This window comes from Pongo pygmaeus, chromosome 16 (assembly GCF_028885625.2).
Source record: "Pongo pygmaeus isolate AG05252 chromosome 16, NHGRI_mPonPyg2-v2.0_pri, whole genome shotgun sequence".
NCBI lineage: Eukaryota > Metazoa > Chordata > Mammalia > Primates > Hominidae > Pongo > Pongo pygmaeus.
In genome coordinates, this window is record NC_072389.2 from 34,223,283 (window position 1) to 34,242,432 (window position 19,150).

At 53.2% G+C, this 19,150-nt stretch overlaps 2 protein-coding genes across 5 annotated transcripts in view; both read right to left on the bottom strand.

Annotated features, from left to right (window-relative positions):
* The window catches only part of APBA2 (amyloid beta precursor protein binding family A member 2), a 227,279-nt gene that overhangs the window by 12,782 nt on the left and 195,347 nt on the right, over positions 1-19,150 (bottom strand). For 3 of the 4 annotated variants that reach the window (XM_054450953.2, XM_063652506.1, XM_063652505.1), the window contains 4 exons: positions 12,174-12,319; positions 11,081-11,116; positions 6,818-6,904; positions 3,610-3,795 (listed from right to left, as the gene is read on the bottom strand). In XM_054450953.2, the coding sequence (XP_054306928.1) occupies positions 3,610-3,795; positions 6,818-6,904; positions 11,081-11,116; positions 12,174-12,319 (455 nt within the window). The remainder of the gene's footprint in view (positions 1-3,609; positions 3,796-6,817; positions 6,905-11,080; positions 11,117-12,173; positions 12,320-19,150) is intronic. The other variant, XM_063652507.1, reaches the window with a different exon arrangement.
* LOC134738264 (uncharacterized) lies at positions 2-3,405 on the bottom strand. Its single transcript, XM_063652509.1, has one exon. The coding sequence runs from the start codon at positions 1,779-1,781 to the stop codon at positions 1,158-1,160; it is 624 nt and encodes a 207-aa protein (XP_063508579.1). The 5' UTR covers positions 1,782-3,405; the 3' UTR covers positions 2-1,157.

Genomic DNA, 19,150 nt, shown 5'->3' on the forward strand with positions numbered 1-19,150 from the left:
AGGGCAGACCCGCTGGAGACAGGCACGTGGCACAGGCTCCCCGCAGCCTCCTCAGCAGGGGCTGTGGCAGGGCTAGGTGCAGGATGCACCCGTAAGCCTTCAAGGGGGCCCTTGCTCGGGCTTAGAACAAGAAAGAAACTGGGGGCCCTCTCTCATCTGATGAAGGCTGTCTCCCACCAGCACTCCATCGTGAGCAAACCCCAGTGTTGCCCTGAACCCCAAAGGGTCTGCTCCTGACTGTCCCTGCCTAAGCTGTGGCATGGCCCAGATGCTCCAGGTCAAAGCTGTTTCAAAGAAAGTCTGGGACAACAATGAATTATTTACTACATGTCATATTTTTGTTGCTTTCTTTTTCTTTTGCGATGAGGTCTGGCTCTGTTGCCTAGACTGGAGTGGGAATGTAGGTGAGCACAACCACATCCAGCTAATTAAAAAAAGTTTTCTTGTAGAGGTAGGGGTCTTGCCATATTGCCCAGGCTGGTCTCAAACTCCTGGACATTAGTGATCCTCCTGCCTTGGCCTCCCAAAGTGTTGGCATTGCAAGTGTGAGCCACTACACCCGACCCCATCTGTATTTCCTTTCCACTCATCTGATGCCGAAAATGGACTTTCAGTGTGTTTTCCAGGAGCATCGTGCTGCTAGTTGTCTACCCTGCATGTATTTATCGGTAGCAACAGAACCCAGTGCCCACTGGAGGCAGAGGGTGTGCCTGGCTGCTCTTCTAGGGATGTGTGGCTGTGCCAGGCCGGGCCTGCAAGACATGAGACCTGGGACTCCACACAGGCCCCATGGAGCACGTCACTTCTTTCTACTTCCGCTGAGCTGCTTCAGTGGACATCACTGACTCTGACATGGCAGAGGCCTGGACATTGAAACAGCACTCAGGGCCTGGCCGGCCGCCTGCTGGTGCGCAGACAGGAGACAGTGGGAGGTGAGGGCTGTACTGAGCTCCCGGAGCTCGCCAAGCAGGCTGGCAGCTGTGCAGCCCTGGGAGCGCGGCAGGGCTCTTGGCGGCCTCGGTGACGCCTCAGCCCACAGCGGGGCCTCCCGCCAGGCTGAGCTGTGTGAGCCCTCCTTATGCGCTGTCCTGCTCCTCATGTGCCTCCCCAACTGCCCTCAAGGGGGTCCTGCACGGGCGCCCCCAGCAAACTCCTACTCAACAGGATCCCAAAACACGTGAAAACAAGGGCTTTGGCCTCAATTCCCTTCCCACTCTCCACGTGGCAGGATGTAAGAGCAGCAGATGAATGTATGCATTGGGAAAGGCAATCGGGGCCGGATTAGAAGCGCGCAGCAGGCGGCCTGCCCTCCAGCAGGCCTGGAACTGCCCTCCCTGACCGGCCCTAAGCGGTTTCCAGGACTTGCCGGTTCCCACGCCCAGCATCTCTGCCGCGGACAGACCCGGCTGGAGGCGCGACGCCCGGCGACCACCAGATGGCGCCGCCGGGCTGGCCTGCGGAGTTGGCGAGCTGATGGGGCTCGGCTGGAGGGCCGGGGGCAGCGCCCGCGCAGGAGAGGGTCGGGCCTCCGGGAGGGGCGGAGGGCGGCCCCCAGGCTTCTGCTTCTGTCTCCGCCTGAGGAGGCCCCCTGGCTGGGAAGGACGGCCTGAGAGCCCTGGAGCCCCGGAGGCCCGGCTCCACCACCCACGGCCCTTGGACTCCACTTGGGCTCCCTCGGGCCACCCCCATTCTTCCTCCCCTTGGACGACATCCTCCGCCCCCGCGGAAGCTCCAAGCCCGGGGAGCCGGCTCCGCGGGGCTGCGCCTCCTTCAGGCGTCATCCGGGCAGCTGGTGTGCCGCCAGCCGCCGCCTCCCCGTCACTCCACACCGGGTCCCGGCTGCCTCCTGGGAGGTGTGGGGTTCAGGGGGCTCTCTCTGCGGCTGGCGCTTCAGAGAAGGGGTCCCCCTGCCGGCCCCAGCTCGCAGCCAAGCCTGTGGGCGTTCACTGCTGTGAGGGCAGGAGCCCAGCCCAGGCCCCACCTCAGGGCTCAAGCGGCCTCCTGCAGGTGGGCTGTGGGCAGAGCCTGCAGGCGCTGGAGAGGTGGGGACGAGGCGGCTGCTGTGCGGGCAGGACCACCCCGTGGCCTCATCTACCGTGCCTCTCAGCCTCGCCTCATCTACCCAATACGGCATCCCCTGGCTTTAACCCTCCGCATCGGCTGCACCTGGGGGCTCTCAGTGCCCCTTGGAAACTCTCACCAGCTGACGTCATGCCACCCTTCGCCACCGGGCCTGCTCCTGGCCTCATTCCGCCAGCACCTGTGGCCCATCCCCATGCCATCTCTCTCAGACATCCTCAGCCCTCTGTCACACAGAAATACCCATCCAGGTTTCAAGGGGTCCCCGTGTAGCGGTGGAAGGAATGTGTGAGTGCACCGTTGAAATGCCCTCTCCCTTCTGTAAATCTGCCATTGCGCCGAAGCATTTCAAGTGGACCCAACTTCTTAGGAAGAAGATGACTGCGCCAGCCACAGGTTCGAACCCTGTCTTCAGTTTCCATGCTGTATGTCAGGATCATGACAATACGGGGACCCTGCCCTATTGCCCAGGTCCCTGAGACACCCTTAAGTCCTTATGTGAAAAAAAATGCCCTGGCCAACTGCCCCTGGAGGATTTTCTTTTTTTTTTTAAGGCGGAGTTTCACTCTTGTCGCCCAGGCTGGAGTGCAATGGCACAATCTCAGCTCACTGCAATCTCCGCCTCCCAAGTTCAAGCAATTCTCCTGCCTCAGCCTCCCAAGTAGCTGGGATTACAGGCACGCACCACCAAGCTTGGCTAATTTTTTTGTATCTTTAGTAGAGACTGGGGTTTCACAATGTTGGCCAGGCTGGTTTTGAACTCCTGACCTCAGGTGATCCACGCACCTCAGTCTCCCAAAAGTGATGGGATTACAGGCATGAACTACCGTGCCCAGCCATAGATCATTTTTTAAAATTTCACTCTGGCAACAGCCACAAAACTGGCTCACCAGCAGCGCCCCCTGCTGGTCTGTGAGTAAGATCAGCCTCCAGGAAGGACAGTTCCTCTCTGAGTTCCCCTCTTGGCCCTGCTGCTCCTTCCTCAGCCCCTCTGTCCCCTTCCAGGCTAAAAACAACACTCTTCTCCAGCCAAGGAGGAAGCCAAAGGGCTTGTGATCCTTTTCTGAGTTTTTGGTATCTTATACTTCAGAATCACTTTTTACTTGCTCTGAAGACATACCACACGCAAAGGCAGAACTAAGCCTCATGTGCAGATGTGCTTTCTTTATACAGCATGCCAGGGCCAGGCGAACATTTGCATTTTAATAACAAAAGTTATGCAAAGATTAACTTCATTCTAAGTAGAGAAAATGTTTTGTAAAGGGATTTCTGCAAATAGCTCCCTCATATATTTAACCATGGCTCAATTTATAAACAGCTCCTGAAGAACCTGTTTCAAGAAGTAGAATAAGACTGTGTTCACTATCTTTGCAAACCCAAAGTGTATGCAAAAGATCACTGATCCACAGGAAACGTCAATAACGGCACGGAGGCTTTCCACCTGAGGGTGGTTTCCAAAGCACCTGGATCCTGGAGCCGCCCTGGGCTGTGAACTTTGGGAGGGGAGTGCCCTGGCAAGGGCTTACTTACATCCTCCGACTCGAACACGTGGCAGATCATCTTATACTGCTTCTTGCCTTCCTGGGCCCCGGGTGTGGTCTCGATGCAGTCCTGAGAGGCTGACCGGGGCATGCGGCGTCTGGCCATCAGCACCACAATGTTCCCAATGTCGGCAATGTAGGAGATGGTACGCAAGGCGTGGTCCATCATGGTTTCCTGTCGGGAGGGAGACGGTGCCACGTCAGAGAACACTACTGGGACAAGCCATTGAAAAGCACTCCAGGGCTGGGCGTGGTGGCTCAAGCCTGTAATCCTAGCACTTTGGGAGGCCAAGGCAGGCAGATCACCTGAGGTCAGGAGTTCAAGACCAGCCTGGCAAACATGGTGAAACCCCATCTCTACTAAAAATAAAAAATAAATAGTTGGGCGTGGTGGCAGGTGCCTGTAATCCCAGATACTTGGGAGGCTGAGGCAGGAGAATCGCTTGAACCGGGAAGGCAGAGGTTGCAGCAAGCCGAGCTTGCGCCACTGCACTCCAGCCTGGGCAACAAGAGCAAAACTCCATCTCAAAAAAAAGAAAAAGAAAAAAAAAAAGGCACTCCAATTATTCAGGTTTCGCAACCCTGATTCTCCTGACATTTGGGGCCGGATCATTCTTTATTGTGGAGGGCTGTCATGAGAACTGCAAGGTGTTAGGAGCATTCCAAGCCTCTCCCCAGGAGATGCCAGTAGCACCTCCCTCTTCCCAAGTGTGAGAACGAAAATTATTTCCAGCCATTGCTAAATGTCCCCTGGGGGACAAAAATCACACTGGTTGAGAACCATGGCCCTAGTTAACAGAGCGTTTTACGGTAATGATTTACAGTCAAAGTCACTCTGCCCTTATCTCAGTCCCAGCTTCCAAAATGGACTGTACAGAACCCAGGGAGGCATGATGTCAGGTGAGCTCTCGGGCTGTCTCTGCTGGAGCAGGGGCTTGCCATGTAGTGAAACCCATACGCTCCCGGATGACAGGCCACCCATGGCTCTGGAGAAGGGTCCCTTCTGAACAGGGTGCTCCTCCCATGGGCCCAGGAGTGGCCTGGCCTGGCCTTCCTGCCATGCAGAAGAGGAAAGCATCAAGGCCAACGTTTGTCACTCAATGAGCTCTTCCCAGGGAGCCCAAACAGCCTGGGCCTGGGTCAAGAGACACCAAGGTAGCCCACCTGACTTCAATTCCCTCGGCCTCTGGCAGGCCCATGACTCTTGATGGTTTTTTGTCCTTGGACAGGAATCTCCAGCCAGCATCTTGCCCACAACTCCCACCTAACAAACTAAATGCACACAAAGCTCAAAAAAACTAATCCACTGGTCTTTTATGCTTTTGTTCACAAAAGAAACTCGAGTGTTTCTGCAACCTCTGGACCTCATTTCTTCCTCACAGAATCCACTTTGCAGTAGATGCTGCTTCACCTTTGTCTCAGCTGCTGATTTTTTTTCTGGCCAAAGCCATGAGGCTGTTTCATAACCACAAGAGTCACCTTCCAGGGAGGGACACTGAAAGGAAACAGCTGGAGTGGCTCTTCAGCATCTCCTGATTTCTGTCACTGTCATAAATGCCTGAATCAATCCCCAGGTGTCAGAAACATGTTTCTTCCCCAGCTTCTATCAATGGCAGATCCCTCCCCCTCCTCACAGACAGAGGCTGCCTACCAACATGGCCGCATCTGCTCTCCTGCCCTGACTGGCTACTTTGGCCTTCCCAGTCTCTCTCACCTGTTCCCTCCTCTCCAGCTCCTCTACCCCAACAGCTTTAATTTGCATGCCCTGTTCAGAATCCAAAGATCCAGAAGGGAAAGGAAAGGAAGGGAGAAGAGGCCAGAGGAGTGAACCCTGAACTGGGTCAGCCTAGGAGATTTCTCATCTCTCCTTCACAGGATCCAGCGGAAGAGTTACTCTTTCAGCTGGGGCTGTGGGTATTACGAGGTTCAGAGATGTTCAGGAACTTGTTTAAGGCTATACAGCTCATGAGGATGGAGCTCAGCTTCAATCCCCAGGCCCCTCCTCCCACCCTGGGTGTGGCACCCTCCATGTACACTGGCAAGAAGAGTTACTGGGGCAGGCCTAGCAGCTGTCCCCAGAAAGGCCCGCCCGCAAGGCTGGCCCTCTCTGGCATCTGGGAATGTGGATCTCAGGAGGGTTCCCAGCACCCGAACTGACAAACATGGTTCCTTTTGCCTAAACTGTTTGTGCAAACAACGTGGTCTAGGCTGGACACCTCTTTTCCCTCTGGGAGTCTGGAATTTTGGTAGCTGCCAGGCAGAGGGTGCCTATGTGACCAGCTCCCAGTAAACACCTTGGGCTGAGTGTCTATGAGCTTCCCTGGTAGACACAACTTCATTCTGTTGTCACAGCCCCTTGCCAGGGGGTTCAGTGTGTCCTGTGTGACTGTGAGGAGGGCTCTGGAAGCCTGCACCCGCTTTGCTGATTCTGCTTTGGAGCCATCTACTGAAATAAATCTCAGCTGTGAGTGCACTGAGTCCTGTCAGTCCTCCGAAACCACCCAGCCTGTGGTGGTCTTGGGGACCCCCAGCACAGGTGGGTGATGAGGCACGGGGCTCGGAGGGGGGGGGGGATCTAGTCCAGATGGTTTGCCCACAAAAGATCAGAAAATGAAGTCCAAGTCTGTGAAGTGTCGCAAGCCCAGTGCCTGAGCCCTGGCACCTGTCTCCCTGAGTTTTCACCAAGTGCCAGGCTCCAGGAGGGGGCTGGTTCCAGGGTAGGGGTGTGCAGGACACAAAGATCAGTGGGACAAGGCGCAACCTGGACACAGGACAGACATGTGACGAGGAAGGGTGCCACTGTGCCCGCATCAGGGTATGTGAGGGCCTGGAGCGTGGTCAGGGCACGGCACTGGGTTGGGAGTGGTGGGCTGCAGTGTGAGCCACGTAGTGGGGGCTGCTGCCTCCTCTGTCCCCAGAGGTCAGGCTCCCCGGGAGTGGGGAGCAGGGGAGGGCCCAGGTAGCCCAGCAGGTCTTCCCACCCACCTCCCACCCGCAGAGCCCTGGGGTGACGCCAGCACGACTGCCACCTGCTGTGCGCTCCTTGCTCCTCCCGCAGCCCGGGCTATGGGCCTTGGGTTGAGGGGAGCAGAGGGCACAGGAGAGAAGCTGCTGAGAACCAGGGCCTATACCGTGGGACAAGAAGGAGTCGAACTTAGGAGTTTACCTGATTTTGAACAACTGTCTTAAACGCTTACCTGCGTGTCTGCATTTAAAACCTTGATCCTCTGGGTGGAAATGAAGAGGTCCACTTCCGTCAGCGTCTGGGCGTCCCCCTCAGAATTCTAAGGACAGTGGATATTGTTAAAGTTCAAAAACCAACTCGGAATACAGGACATGCAGATAGCATTATGACAAAATGCTCAACATCCCTAATCACCAGATAAATCCAAATTAAAACCACAACAATATATCATTTCATATCTGTCAGAATGGCTCTTATCAAAAAGATAAAAGATAAGAAGCATTGGCGTGGGGTGGAGAAAAGGGAACCCTGGTACACTGTGGGAGGGTGTGACTCAGTGCAGCCACTGTGGAGAATAGAATGGCGGTTCCTCCAAAAATTCAAACTACAACCACCATGTGATCCAGCAATCCCACTGCTGGGCATATTTCCAAAGGAAGTGAAATCAGCGTGTCTAGGGGACACCTGCACTCCCATGCTCACTGCAGCACTATCCGCAACAGCCAAGACATGGGATCAACCCAAAGTCCATTCACGATGAATGGATAAAGAAATGTGGCGCGCAGACACACTGGAGGCCTGCCTACCCAACCTTCACAAAGAAAAAGCCATGTCATTTCCAACACATGGATGACCCTAGAGGACATGCTTGTGAAGTGAAATCAGCCAGGCACAGAGAGATAAATACTGCACCATCTCACTCAGGTGGAAGCTACAAATGTTGATCTCACAGAAGTAGAGAGCTGAATGGTGGTTACCAGGGGCTGGGGCAAAGGAGTGAAGGGGGAAGTATTGGTCCACGGACACAAAGCTCCTTCTAGACAGGAGAAATGAGTTCAAGAGATCTATTGTGCATCGCGGTGACTACTGTTAATAATATTTCATATTCTTAAAAATTGCTAAGATAGTGAATGTAGTGTTCTCTTTACAAAAATTATAACTATGTGATGTAATGCACATGTTAATTAGCTATAGTCATTTCACAATGTGTGTATTATGTGTACATAGTAAATACATACAATTTTATCTGTCAATGTAAAAAGTAATAACTCGAAGGGAGGCTCGGCAATTTTAACAATTACCCAGAGTCCACGTAGAAGGAAATGCTACTGGCCATCAGAAATCTACCTGCACGACACTGGCCGCATCATCTAGCTAAGTGTGAGTTCTGGAGGCAGTCTGTAAGAGGAACCCGGGAGGGAGGAGGGCCGGCCCCCGGGAGCTTGACTGAGATGGAGCGGGACACCTGGGTCTGTCGCCACGGCCCCTCCTGTCAGTGGCAAGCAAGGCCCTCTGCTGACCCCTGTGGAATTTATAGGCTCAGGTTACATTTCCTGGATTTGTGATTCTAAGTATCCTTAAGAAATGGGGAAGACATTGTCAGAGAAGCTGAATGAAAATGTCAGCCTTTCCTTCTGATTTAAACAGTCACCACCATGTCCACCCCACAGCGGCCTTGGGGGACGAAGCCCTGGGGCTGGCCTGAGTGCTGTCCTCACAGCGACAGAGAGAAGCCAAGAGAGGTGCCACACAAATGGCCTAATTCGTCACCTGTAGCCACTGTAGTATGCCTGGCATATGGCTGTGAGACGGGCTTCATGGGCTCTTCTGAGCTGAGTGAACTCTTCAGGGTTTGCCCCAAACTAGGATAGCCTTTAATTGGTTTTTACATTTGTAAGAATCCTAATTACCACTGCACAGCGGCCATGAATTTCAAGTTCTATTGGTTTGCCCACCGAAGTGAATAATTCTCCATGGTCACTGGGGAGCCCAGGGTGATCTGTCTTCCATTTTGAAACAGCAAAAACTATGATTTAATTATTCACTAGAAAATCTGAAATAAGAAATCTCCCTGCTGACAATTCCTCAAGAATTCTGAGTTGTAGAGAGGCCCGGTATTGTAATAATAAATGTGTATTTTAGCTCAGTTTTCAAGGGAAAGGGTCTTTTGAGCTTTCTTTGCTTGTAACTCATTAGAAAGAGAAAGGAGTTGAAAGCAGTGCAGCTGACAATCTGTAGCCGTGGAGGAACTTTTCCTCTGTTTTTTAAAATTGCGTTATATTCAGCATCAGCATGCATTTAAAGGTTATATTCATGGATTGTGGCTCAAAATCTTCTTGCTAAAAAGTAGGTCAAGCCAGAAGTGAGAAAAGTTGCAGGTGGACCTTGGCATTAGTGACAATTGTGGAGGAAACCTGAGGCTGGGATCCCTGGATGGGAGAAGAGGGGCAGCCTGAAGCCACCCAGCCTCCAGCAGAAAACCCATCAGTAACAGGGCAGGGAGAGGGCACCCATCATCCTCCTTGGCAGAAGAAGGCAGGGTGTCAACAGTACGGATCCTACAGACACCAGAGAACAGGCCACAGGGTGGGCCTCAGCACGTCTGTGGATAGGGGGCATGACCTGCAGTCATCCCCATGGCTGTGGCTGGGCCGGGAAAGGGACCTTCAGCAATGACACTGAGCACCCCACTTTCCAAAAAGGAAGAAAAAACCGTAATTAAATGTAATCAGGCGGCTACCTGACCAGCCGCAGAGGCCTTTTTGAGCTGGGTCTGCCTGTACCAACCCCTCTAGAGGTGGCAGTGACTCTGTAGGATTGCTGGACCTGCAGGTCCCAGAAGCCAGCTGCAGTCCGTAGGGACTTCCTGCTCCAGCTGGACTAGGAGGCTGCAAGCGAGGGCCCCTCTCTTTTGAGAAAAGCACACCCCAACTGCAAGTCTGCAATGTGTGGCACATTCTGCCTTGCCTGGAGGAAATCAGCCCGGGAAGAGGAGCATGAGCACGATCCTTCCTCTCCTGCTCCTGAGCAGAATCAAAGGAGATGCTGCTGGGCAAAAAGTAGACGTCCTAGGTGGACCAAAGTCTCACTCCAGAAGAGGGAGTCCCCACATGGGGTCTTCTGGCCAAAGCGCCAGAAAATGACATTACTTCAGAGCAGGGAGGGGGATCTAAATCTCCTGCTGTTTAAACAGAAGAAAACAGTGGCAACAAGCCAGTGCCAAGGCCCCCGGCGTCTGCCCCAGGCCTTGTGACACCAACTATTTTGATATTTTCTGTATGAGGAGGATTGGAAAAGCTCTAGCATTTACTAAATGAGCAGGTGACAAACAAATGACTCAATGTCAATCCTTTTTTTTTTTTTTTTTTCTTTTGAGATGGAGTTTCGCTCTTGTTGCCCAGGCTGGAGTGCAATGGCATGATCTCGGCTCACCGCAACCTCTTGCCTCCCGAGTTCAAGTGATTCTCCCACCTCAGCCTCCTGAGTAGCTGGAATTACAGGCATGCACCACCATGCCCGGCTAATTTTTTGTATTTTTAGTAGAGACGGGGTTTCTCCATGTTGGTCAGGCTGATCTCGAACTCCCGACCTCAGGTGATCCACCCACCTCGGCCTCCCAAAGTGCTGGGATTACAGGTGTGAACCACCGCACCCGGCCTCAGTGTCAACCCATTTTAAAAAGTCTGCCAGGGTTTCAACACTTATTTTCTTTTTTGTGTCTTTTTTGTTTGTTTGTTTAAGAGATAGGGTCTCACTCTGTCGCCCAGGCTGGAGTGCAGTGGTGCAAACACGGATCACTGCAGCCTTGAACTCCCAGGCTCAAGTGATCCTCCCACTTCCGCCTCCCAGGCAGCTGGGACTTCAGGCATGTGCCACCATGCCCAGCTAAATTAAAAAAAAAAAAAAAAATTGTGGAAACAGGGGTCTCACTGTGTTGCCCAGGCCAGTCTCAAACTCCTAGACTCAAATGATCCTCCTGCCTCTGTCTCCCAAAGTGCTGGGATTACATGTGTGAGCCATAGCACCCAGCCCAAAAACTCATTTCCAATAAAGAAAGCACCACACGGGCAAACTGAGCTACTCACCCTCCTGACTTAGTAAATTAAGCTTAAGGAATCTTTAACTATCAGAACAATTCAGTAGTACTGCACAGGAGGCCCAGGCCCTACACCCACCACGTTGTCATATCAACTAAATGTCATATCAATTTAAAATGTCCACGTAAAACAGGAACATCACAGCGTTATCCATATGGTACATAGGAGATGCTAAGAAAGAGGAACTAATAAATCCTTCCATAAATGGGTGGTTAAAAAAATGAAGTGTCTGTAGTTTCATTTACAAACATCTAAGATTCACCTACCAAGGGAAGAGGAAAAGCTGCTTTGCAACATTATTTGGATCCCCAGGGAACCCCCCCGGCCCCCACCGCCCAGGACAAGCCACAGAAACACATGCAAACAGCACTGTCCCAGGGCCTCAAGGCCCTACACACCGCTTTTTTCTTGATCTTAGCAGCTTTTTGCATCCTCTGAGAGCATGGAAGAGAAAAGAAAAACAAGTTGGCATGGAGAGAAGGAAGGTACGTGAGGTTATGTCACTCTGGTGGTTGACTCCCCCACACTCAGGCCTGGTGCCTAGCAAAGCCCAGCAGGGATGGGTGGACAGCCACTGCCCACTTCAAGCACATACAATGACCAAGAGAAGCCCACACAGGTGTCCCTGGAGCACTAGAAATGACTGCCAACCACCCCATCTACAGAGGATGGGAAAGGTGCCATCAGCAGGCAGGAAGGCGAGCTGAGCTCCAGACAGCGGAGCAAGGCAAGGGTCTGGGGTGGGAGGACTGGGCCTCTCCTGAGAGGCACTGACTGGCAGGGCTCAGCACTGCCCTGGGTTACCTGGCTTTCTCCTGCCCACCCCAGATGGCCTCATGGTGCTCCTCTCCTTCTGTTAGAGGAGGTTGTGTATGGTGAGGGCTGGGGAGGAGGTTGCCACCATTTCTCACCCCTGGGCTGGCGGGCCTCTGCAGATCCTGTCTTGCTCAGAGAGCTGAGACCTCAGATGGCTACGCCCCCTCCCCCCCGACCCCATTTAGTTTTGCTGATGTGGCCTCATCTTCCCCTTGCCCGGCCTCACCCAATGTTCAAAACCAGACAATCCAACGAGCACTTAGAGCTACAAGCAGGTCAAAGTTTTTCTTGAGGTCCTGAATTTAAATAAAAAGTGATTTATTTTTCCCCCTTTCTGGAAGCACTCTGAATGGCACTAAAAATACACATACTGTTGAACTGGGATTTGGGATTGTTTTATGACTAGAATGCTTTGGAACGATGATCTTTAAAGGTCATATTTCTGGGATTCCGTGCACCTCTCGTTAAGGAGCTGGTTGCCTCTACCCAGCCAGCTTTCTCCCAGCCAAGGCACAAGCCTCCCTCAGCCTCGTCAGCACCTGGGCCGATCCTGCTCCCTGTGCCGAGGGCTGTGCAGTCAGAGCTGGAAGAGGGCCTACACCCTGCCACATTCCCTCCTGCTAGTGCCCCCCAAAGTGTGTGGGCATCCCCGAGGGGCCCTCGAAGCACCTCTACCTTGACCCGGCTGACGGCCTCCTGCGCTTGCATCATTCTGATGTTTTTGGAAGGGTTCCGTTCTGATAGCAGCTGGGTGGACCCCAGGTAATTGGCAGCAAAGATGATCCCATCGATGAGGTCTTCTGGTTCGCAGGGCCCTGGAACTGAAGGAGGGCACAGAGTCAGAGTCTTCCTAGAGGAGAAGTCCCCTGAACAAAGGACTTGCATGCCTGGCCATAGCACAAGGAACATGGCAGCCAGGATGCTGGGCAAACTAGAAGGGCCCAACCATCGCGATCTGCAGCCAGCCACGGGCGGCCGGTCTACTTCCCTCACTACCCTATGCTGCAAGCAACTGCACAAAATCAACACGGGCCAGAAAACTCTGCACAAACGGTGTCAGGAAGACAATGCCAGTATTCCAGCTGACTGTCACTCAAGATGACAATCACAGGCTGCAAATCCAGAAGGCGTCACATCCCAAACACGACAGCACTTTCCATGCCTTCCCCACAGCCCCGGAACTCATGCTGGTGACCTGAAACTGTGCCCTGGGCTTCTCCTTGGCCTGTCCTTGTGCATCTGTCCTGAGGGGCTCCTGCCTGTCTGTAGCCTCTCAGGACACCCGTGTAGCTCCTAACACCCATCACACCGCAGGCCCAGGCTTGGCAACATCATGCTTGTTCCATCTGCTGCCCCTAGACCATCGTGGCCCAACGAACTTCCTGCCAGCCACAACGGAAGGTTCTATCTCTGCAGTGTCCAATACAGGATCCGCTACCCACATGTGGCTTTGAGCACTGGCACTGTGGATCCTGCTGCTGAGGGACTGGACCCTTTTCTTGTATGTAATTTTAATTAATTGAAATCTAAAGAGCCACATGTTAGAGTCATATCCAACCAACCCCCAAGTCCTGTCCATGTTGCCCACAAACCAATCTTGAGTGGCTCCTATGCCAGACAATAAGGCTCCAGCTAGGGGTGGGCAAACCTTTCCTGTAAAGGGGGAGATGGTAGGTGTTTTAGGCTTTGTGGTCTCTGTTGCAACTATTCACTGTTGTACCTGAGGCGTAAAGGCAGCCGTAGACAATATGTAAAAGAGGAGGTGCGGCTGTGTGCCAAGGAAACTTTATATGCAAAATCAGGGGGCCAGGAGGATTTGCCATTGGGGCTGCAGTCAGCCGACTTCTGAGCTGTTCTAGACCGTGGCTCGGCTGTCCTCTCAGACCCATGCTGGCCATGTCACCTGCCTTACCCCTCCCGACTGCCCACCTCCTGGCCAGAGCCCTTTTCTTCGGGGATTTTGGCCCTGGCTTCCTGGCTCCCCTCGTGCTCCAGCTGGCCCCTCCCCGAGCCCCTCCAGCGTCATGGTCACGGGCCCAGCCATCCTGCATCCCCAGCCCTTGAGCCAGCAACCTCCTGACCTCTTCCCTCCCTCAGCCAGCTGATCCCTGGTCTCACCTCTAACCCATTCTGTTGCTAAAATCGTCAACTGGCCCAGCTAGGGCGCCGCCATCCACCACTTCAGTAACATCTGCCCAGTATCCTCAGCTCCCTGACCCCAGTCCTGTATATCTGCCCACAGGAGTTCAGCAAATCTCCAACCTGTTTTCTCTGGACCTGAGGCTGGAAAAAGCTGCCCAAGAGGGCAAATGAGTGCCATGATAAATGTATTATAAATTCCTGACCCCAAATGCCCCCCAAACAACCTCACAACTCTTATCTCTCTGGGAAGCTCAGCCTCTTCTTCCATGCAAGAGTTATTCCAGACCCCTCCACTGCCTCAAACTCCTGGCTGCCCCTCCCTCACCTGCTCAACAGACCAGGTGGGGAGCTTCGCCTCAGTGCCCAGCCCACCTGGCCCTCCTTCCTGCTTTCCTGGGCAGTAGTGGGTCTGCGTGCCCCTGGGGTCAGAGGATCACCTGTGCTCCCAGCCGTCTCTCCCCACAGAGCCCCCCATCCCTCCCTGTGCACCTAACTGAGTCCTATCAATGGGGTCCTCCCACGGCTTTTAAATATCCTCGTCACCCCTTGCTCTGGAGCCGATAAACCTTCTCCCAGCTGGGCAGGGCTGCAGGCGCCAATGTAGGGGACTGCAGGATTCAGGGGTGGCACCAGGGGAGGAACCCCTGCCCACCTGTCCCTCGGAGGGTACACCGGGGCCTGTCACCAGGGGAATCAGAGGCAGCCCCATGGAGGGAACAGGACCCATCTATCCCAATGCAGCACCCCCACCATAACCTGGCGCCTCTTCAGAGTGAAGTGTGCACATCTGCCTAGCTGGGGGGCTTGGACAGCGTGTATGACAGCCCTGGCTGCCACAGGATCACCAGACACGCCCTGTGCTGCCTTTTATGGCATCTAGCTGCGGGGCTGGGAAGGCTCCCAGTGCCTGAGGTAGGCCTGTTTCTACTACCTCACACCACCTTGCCGTCCCCAGTGAGCATGGCTCAACAGGCACCCCCCAGTGAAGCCCCAGTCACCCAGTGGGGCCCAATGCAGTGGCTCTCACTGACCACTAGATGGCATTACTTTGTTCTGCAGGAAAGCTCTGGTTCTTCCAGGCGCCCCAGGTACCCCAGCCTCACAGCCCCAGCAGGTGACCAGAGCCTTGGGTGAGTGTCCTTATGTACCCTCTGTGGCGGGGGCTGCCTGGCACCCTGTCGGCCCCAGGACCTGGGGGGGGGGGGGTTGCTGGGAGACCAGCCTTCCCTTTGGAATCTGACTCCTGCCTTCCCAGGCGCTGCCCCCTGGCTGCTCCCTCGCCAGCCCCCAGGGTGGCCCTGGTCAGCGCACCAGACCCTTCTGAGGTTCACATTTCCGTCTCGACCCATGCCCTTGAGTAGATTTAGGAAAGACTGGCCTCGTCTCCCCCTGAAGTGAGCGTCACCAGCTCAGGGGCCCATCTGGGCACAGACTGCTGCATGTGAAGGGTGGCCCATCCCAGGCAGGGGGTCACCGCTGGCACTCACGGATGCCTGCTTCCAGGATGAGGCCAGTGAAGCACTCAAGAGCCTTGCTGCAACTCCAGCCACCACACACCTCTGCCTGGGGGCCTTCCATGCCTGCCTCGCTGTTTTGTTCAGCGGGAAACAATCGAGTCCACGGTGGCCCCAGCATCCTGTCTCCCGCTCACACGCACCACGGGAGGAGAACCCAGACCCAGAGAAGAGTCCAGTGGGGGCGGCATGGTGCGGGGAGTATATCAGATTCATGGGCACAGCTCTCAGCTTCCGCAGGAAACGCAGAACCCAAATCCAACAGCTTCGTTAGAAAATGAAAGCAGCTAGCCCTACATGTTTGGATAGAAATTGCTGTTATTTTGCTCAAGTCTTGCACTGACCCTAAGCTGAGACCACCAGAGGGAGACAAAATGACAAGAGAATCAAGACACAGGTTTAAAGATCTTGTCTCCCCAGAGAGTGATTTATCCTCTTCACACCGTATATCTTACTCACATAGGCATATGCACAGTGTATCTGCACAGTCTGGAGAAGAATAAGGTGCTCCAGGTTCTCCCCTGCCAGAAGAAGCCTCTGTTTGAAACACTGCTTAGGAAAACCCTAGGCCCTCTGGACAGGGAAGGAGGGGAGTCCCACAGCTTCAAGCCTGAGGGTCTCCACTCCTGCCACCTTTGGAGAAAATTATCCTGAACATGGGTGGTGGACAGAGGCTTCTAAGGTGCCAGTGTGGCCCCAGGGGGTCTCATTAGCTCCAAGATCTGTCCCTGTATCTCCTGGGGGTCTGGGAGGAGGTGGCTGGGTGGAGCTGGAGCACAGGTGTACGTGGGAGTGTGGAGGTGCATCCACAAGGCCCGCTGCTCTCCGCAAAGGCAGGGAGTCTTGGAGTGCAGCCCTCATGCCCAACACACCAGACCTCTGTGCAACAATGGTACAGTTCCACCCAGTCCTCAACCGTGCCATGAAGCAATCTCAGGGTCCCAATTTTACAAATAAGGACCATCTAAGTGGGTCACATGGCTTTGCCCAAGTTCACTGTCATGAGTTCAGGTGCTCAGCATTTCTGAACCCACTGTATAAAGACCGGTGTTAAGACAGACACATGGAGCTCACAGGCTACACAGTGAGGCTGACATCAGTCCCACAGCCACAGAACAAATGCATCAGGATGGGCCGTGGTGAATGCTCAGAAGGGAGGCTATGGCCCTGGGAAGGAAGGGACAGGGAGGCTGCTCTGGTGAGGAATTTGGGGGTGGCTGCTGTTTAAGCTGAGGACTGGAGGAGAAGGAATCAACACGCCATAAGGCAAAAGGGGGAGAAAGCTTTCCAGGCTGAGGTGGGGAGCAGGTGCAAAGGCCCTAGGGTGCAGAGACAATGACACCTTAGAAGAGCTATAGGATGTCTGGACTGCCAAGGCCCAGGACATGGGCCAGCAGCTGAGATAAGTCGAGGGTGGGGAGGAAGTGCTGGGCAGATGTGAGGACCCCTGGGCCACGGGTGACAGGTCATAAGGACTGTCACTTAAGGGTATCCATCAGGGAAGTGGCCCAACCACTCCTTCTTTAGAAATGAACTCTGGCAGAGGGGCAGGCAGCAGAGAGGAAGAAGGGAGAGCAGCTGAGAGGCTACTGTAGCCATCCCAGCACGAGTGGCGATGATGGTGTGGACAGGGTGACAATGGAAATGGAGAGACAGCAACAGATGGGGATTTAGGGGTCCGTCAACAGGACAGGAAGTTGGACTGGAGTCTGAGAGAGGATGAGGACCCTAGACAATGGTTGCAGAGCTCGACAGACAGACCTGCCCTCACTGAGAAGGTGTGCTTGGAAGAGGACTGAGCTTGGGTTGGGGATTCCAGGCAAGTTTAGTGGCAGGAGCCTGGATGCTCAGTAGGCGGCTGGACTCGGGAGTCCTGGTTTAGAAAAACAGCTTTGGGAATGAACCATCTGCAGGTGCCAAATGAAGCTGCAGGCACGGATGAGTCTGCAAGGGAAGGTCATGGGCAAGAGGGCAGGATGAAGCCCCAGGACTCTGCTCTGCTAAGTACCAGGAAAAGAAGGGGCTTAGAAAGGGAGGCCTGCCCATCTGCGCCCATGCTAGCAGGAGGCCAACTACAAGGAGACTTCATGTATTGGGCACAGTGTCAAGGAAGTCAGTAATGACTTGAAAGAGCTGTTTCAGAGGAACTGGGGATAGGAGCCAGAGAGGGGGCTGAGAGGTGCAGGGCAGGTGCAGACAATGAGGCAGCCACTCCCAGATTCCAGCTGTGAAAGAAAAGGGGCAGGTAGAGCCAGGGGTGTGGATAGATGCAGGGTGGGGCAGACGTGGTCAGAAGCCAGTGAAGGGGTGAGTGAAAGGGACAGGAGACAAACGACATCAGATTGTGTGAGGTTCCAAAGCGCAGGCGGGACCTGGCCTCAACTGGGAGGAGGGGCTGCAGCTCTAATGGGGCAGGACAGGACTGGGGGGAGGTGAGCCACCAGATCAGCAGGAGAGCCTGCCCCCTGGAGTGCCCCCTGGGTCTGGAGCGAGGAGAGGAGGCAGGAGCGGGTGAGTATCAGAGTCGTGTAACTGGTGTCTCAAGTGAGACCTTCTGCTGCAGAGCTAAGGCGTCGCCTCCAGGCCCGACTCTCCATCACTGCCAGGGCCTGTGCCTCAAGAAGCTCCCACTGAAGGAGACCCTATAAGGCTGATACGAAAGAGAAGACGCCATCTGAAAACCACACCTATGGGACATTCACCAGGGAGTGGCCACACCTGGGCCTGCAGCACAGGCTTTGTCACTGATAAAAGGGATTTGGGGGTTCCACGGTGTTGAACTTTAGACACCCAATGAGCAAGATTAAGTCACTGGATGAGGAAGAGAAGACACAACAGAGAGTCAGGGAAGGAAGGTCAAAGCCAAGCTCAAGAAAACACACAGAATTGTCCAAGACAGATCCTAACCCTTGCAACGGGGAGAATGACTTCCCAGAAAAAGCATAATAAATTTTTTTTTAAATGGCAAAAACAGGAAAAAGCATATGCATAGGCAGTTCACTGCAGCACCACTATTTGTAATAGCAAAAACCTGGAAACCACCCAAACGCTCCTGAATAGGAGACATCTATCTGCACAGTGGAGTTCTACAGAACATTCTCTCCATGCTCCTGTGAACAGCACAGAGCTGCGGCATCACCGCCAGGGTTTAGTGTGAAGTGAAGAAAGCAAGATGGAGATACGGGGGTCTAATCCACTACCATTTACCTAAGAAAGGGGAAGATATGCTTACAATAAAAATACGTAAAATGCTCAAAATGGTTACCTATAGGGGAAGGGAAGAAATTGGGAGGTGGGGGGATAAATAGGGGAAGAAACTGACCTCTTTGCATATATCCTGTGTTGTTTATTTGAATTTCATACCATGTAAGTATTTTATATAATTATAAAACAAAATTAAACGGAAAAAGCAAATTCCAAATAACTAAGAGAAAAATGAAACAAATGAATCTAAAAGTGTATCCAGTTGTGATCTATTCCAAAATATTTTAAAACACAGTCGTCTGACTGTACATCCCTTGTGGGATGTATTCTAAAGACAAAAGTAAATGCAAATAAATCATAATCTGTATCCACAATCATGTGTCCTTGGCAGTGTTTGGTATTGTTATTCTGAGACTGTTGTAAGGTTAATGGAATAAAACCAATGCAAAATTATGCCGGTGTCCTTGAGAACAGGAATTTGGGGCACAGGAAAAAGAAACTACAAATGTTAGAACCTATAAACCTGACAAAGTATCATTAGGAATCATGATGTTATTTCATCTTAAAAAATATGTTGTGTATTAGTTATTGTTGGCTGCATAACAAATTATTCAGGAATTTAGTGGCTCAAAACAACAACCATGGATTATCTGAGAGTTTCTGTGGATCAGGAATCTGGGTGTGGCTTAGTTGGGTGACTTTGGCTCAGGACCTCTCATCTGTTACAGGCAGTGAGGTACTGAGTGATGCTGCAGCCATCTGAATGCCTGAAGAGGGGGCATCCACTTCCAA

Excerpts from the sequence above, each read along its gene's own strand:
- LOC134738264 (XM_063652509.1), bottom strand. The coding sequence starts at position 1,781 with ATGACGCCTGAAGGAGGCGCAGCCCCGCGGAGCCGGCTCCCCGGGCTT.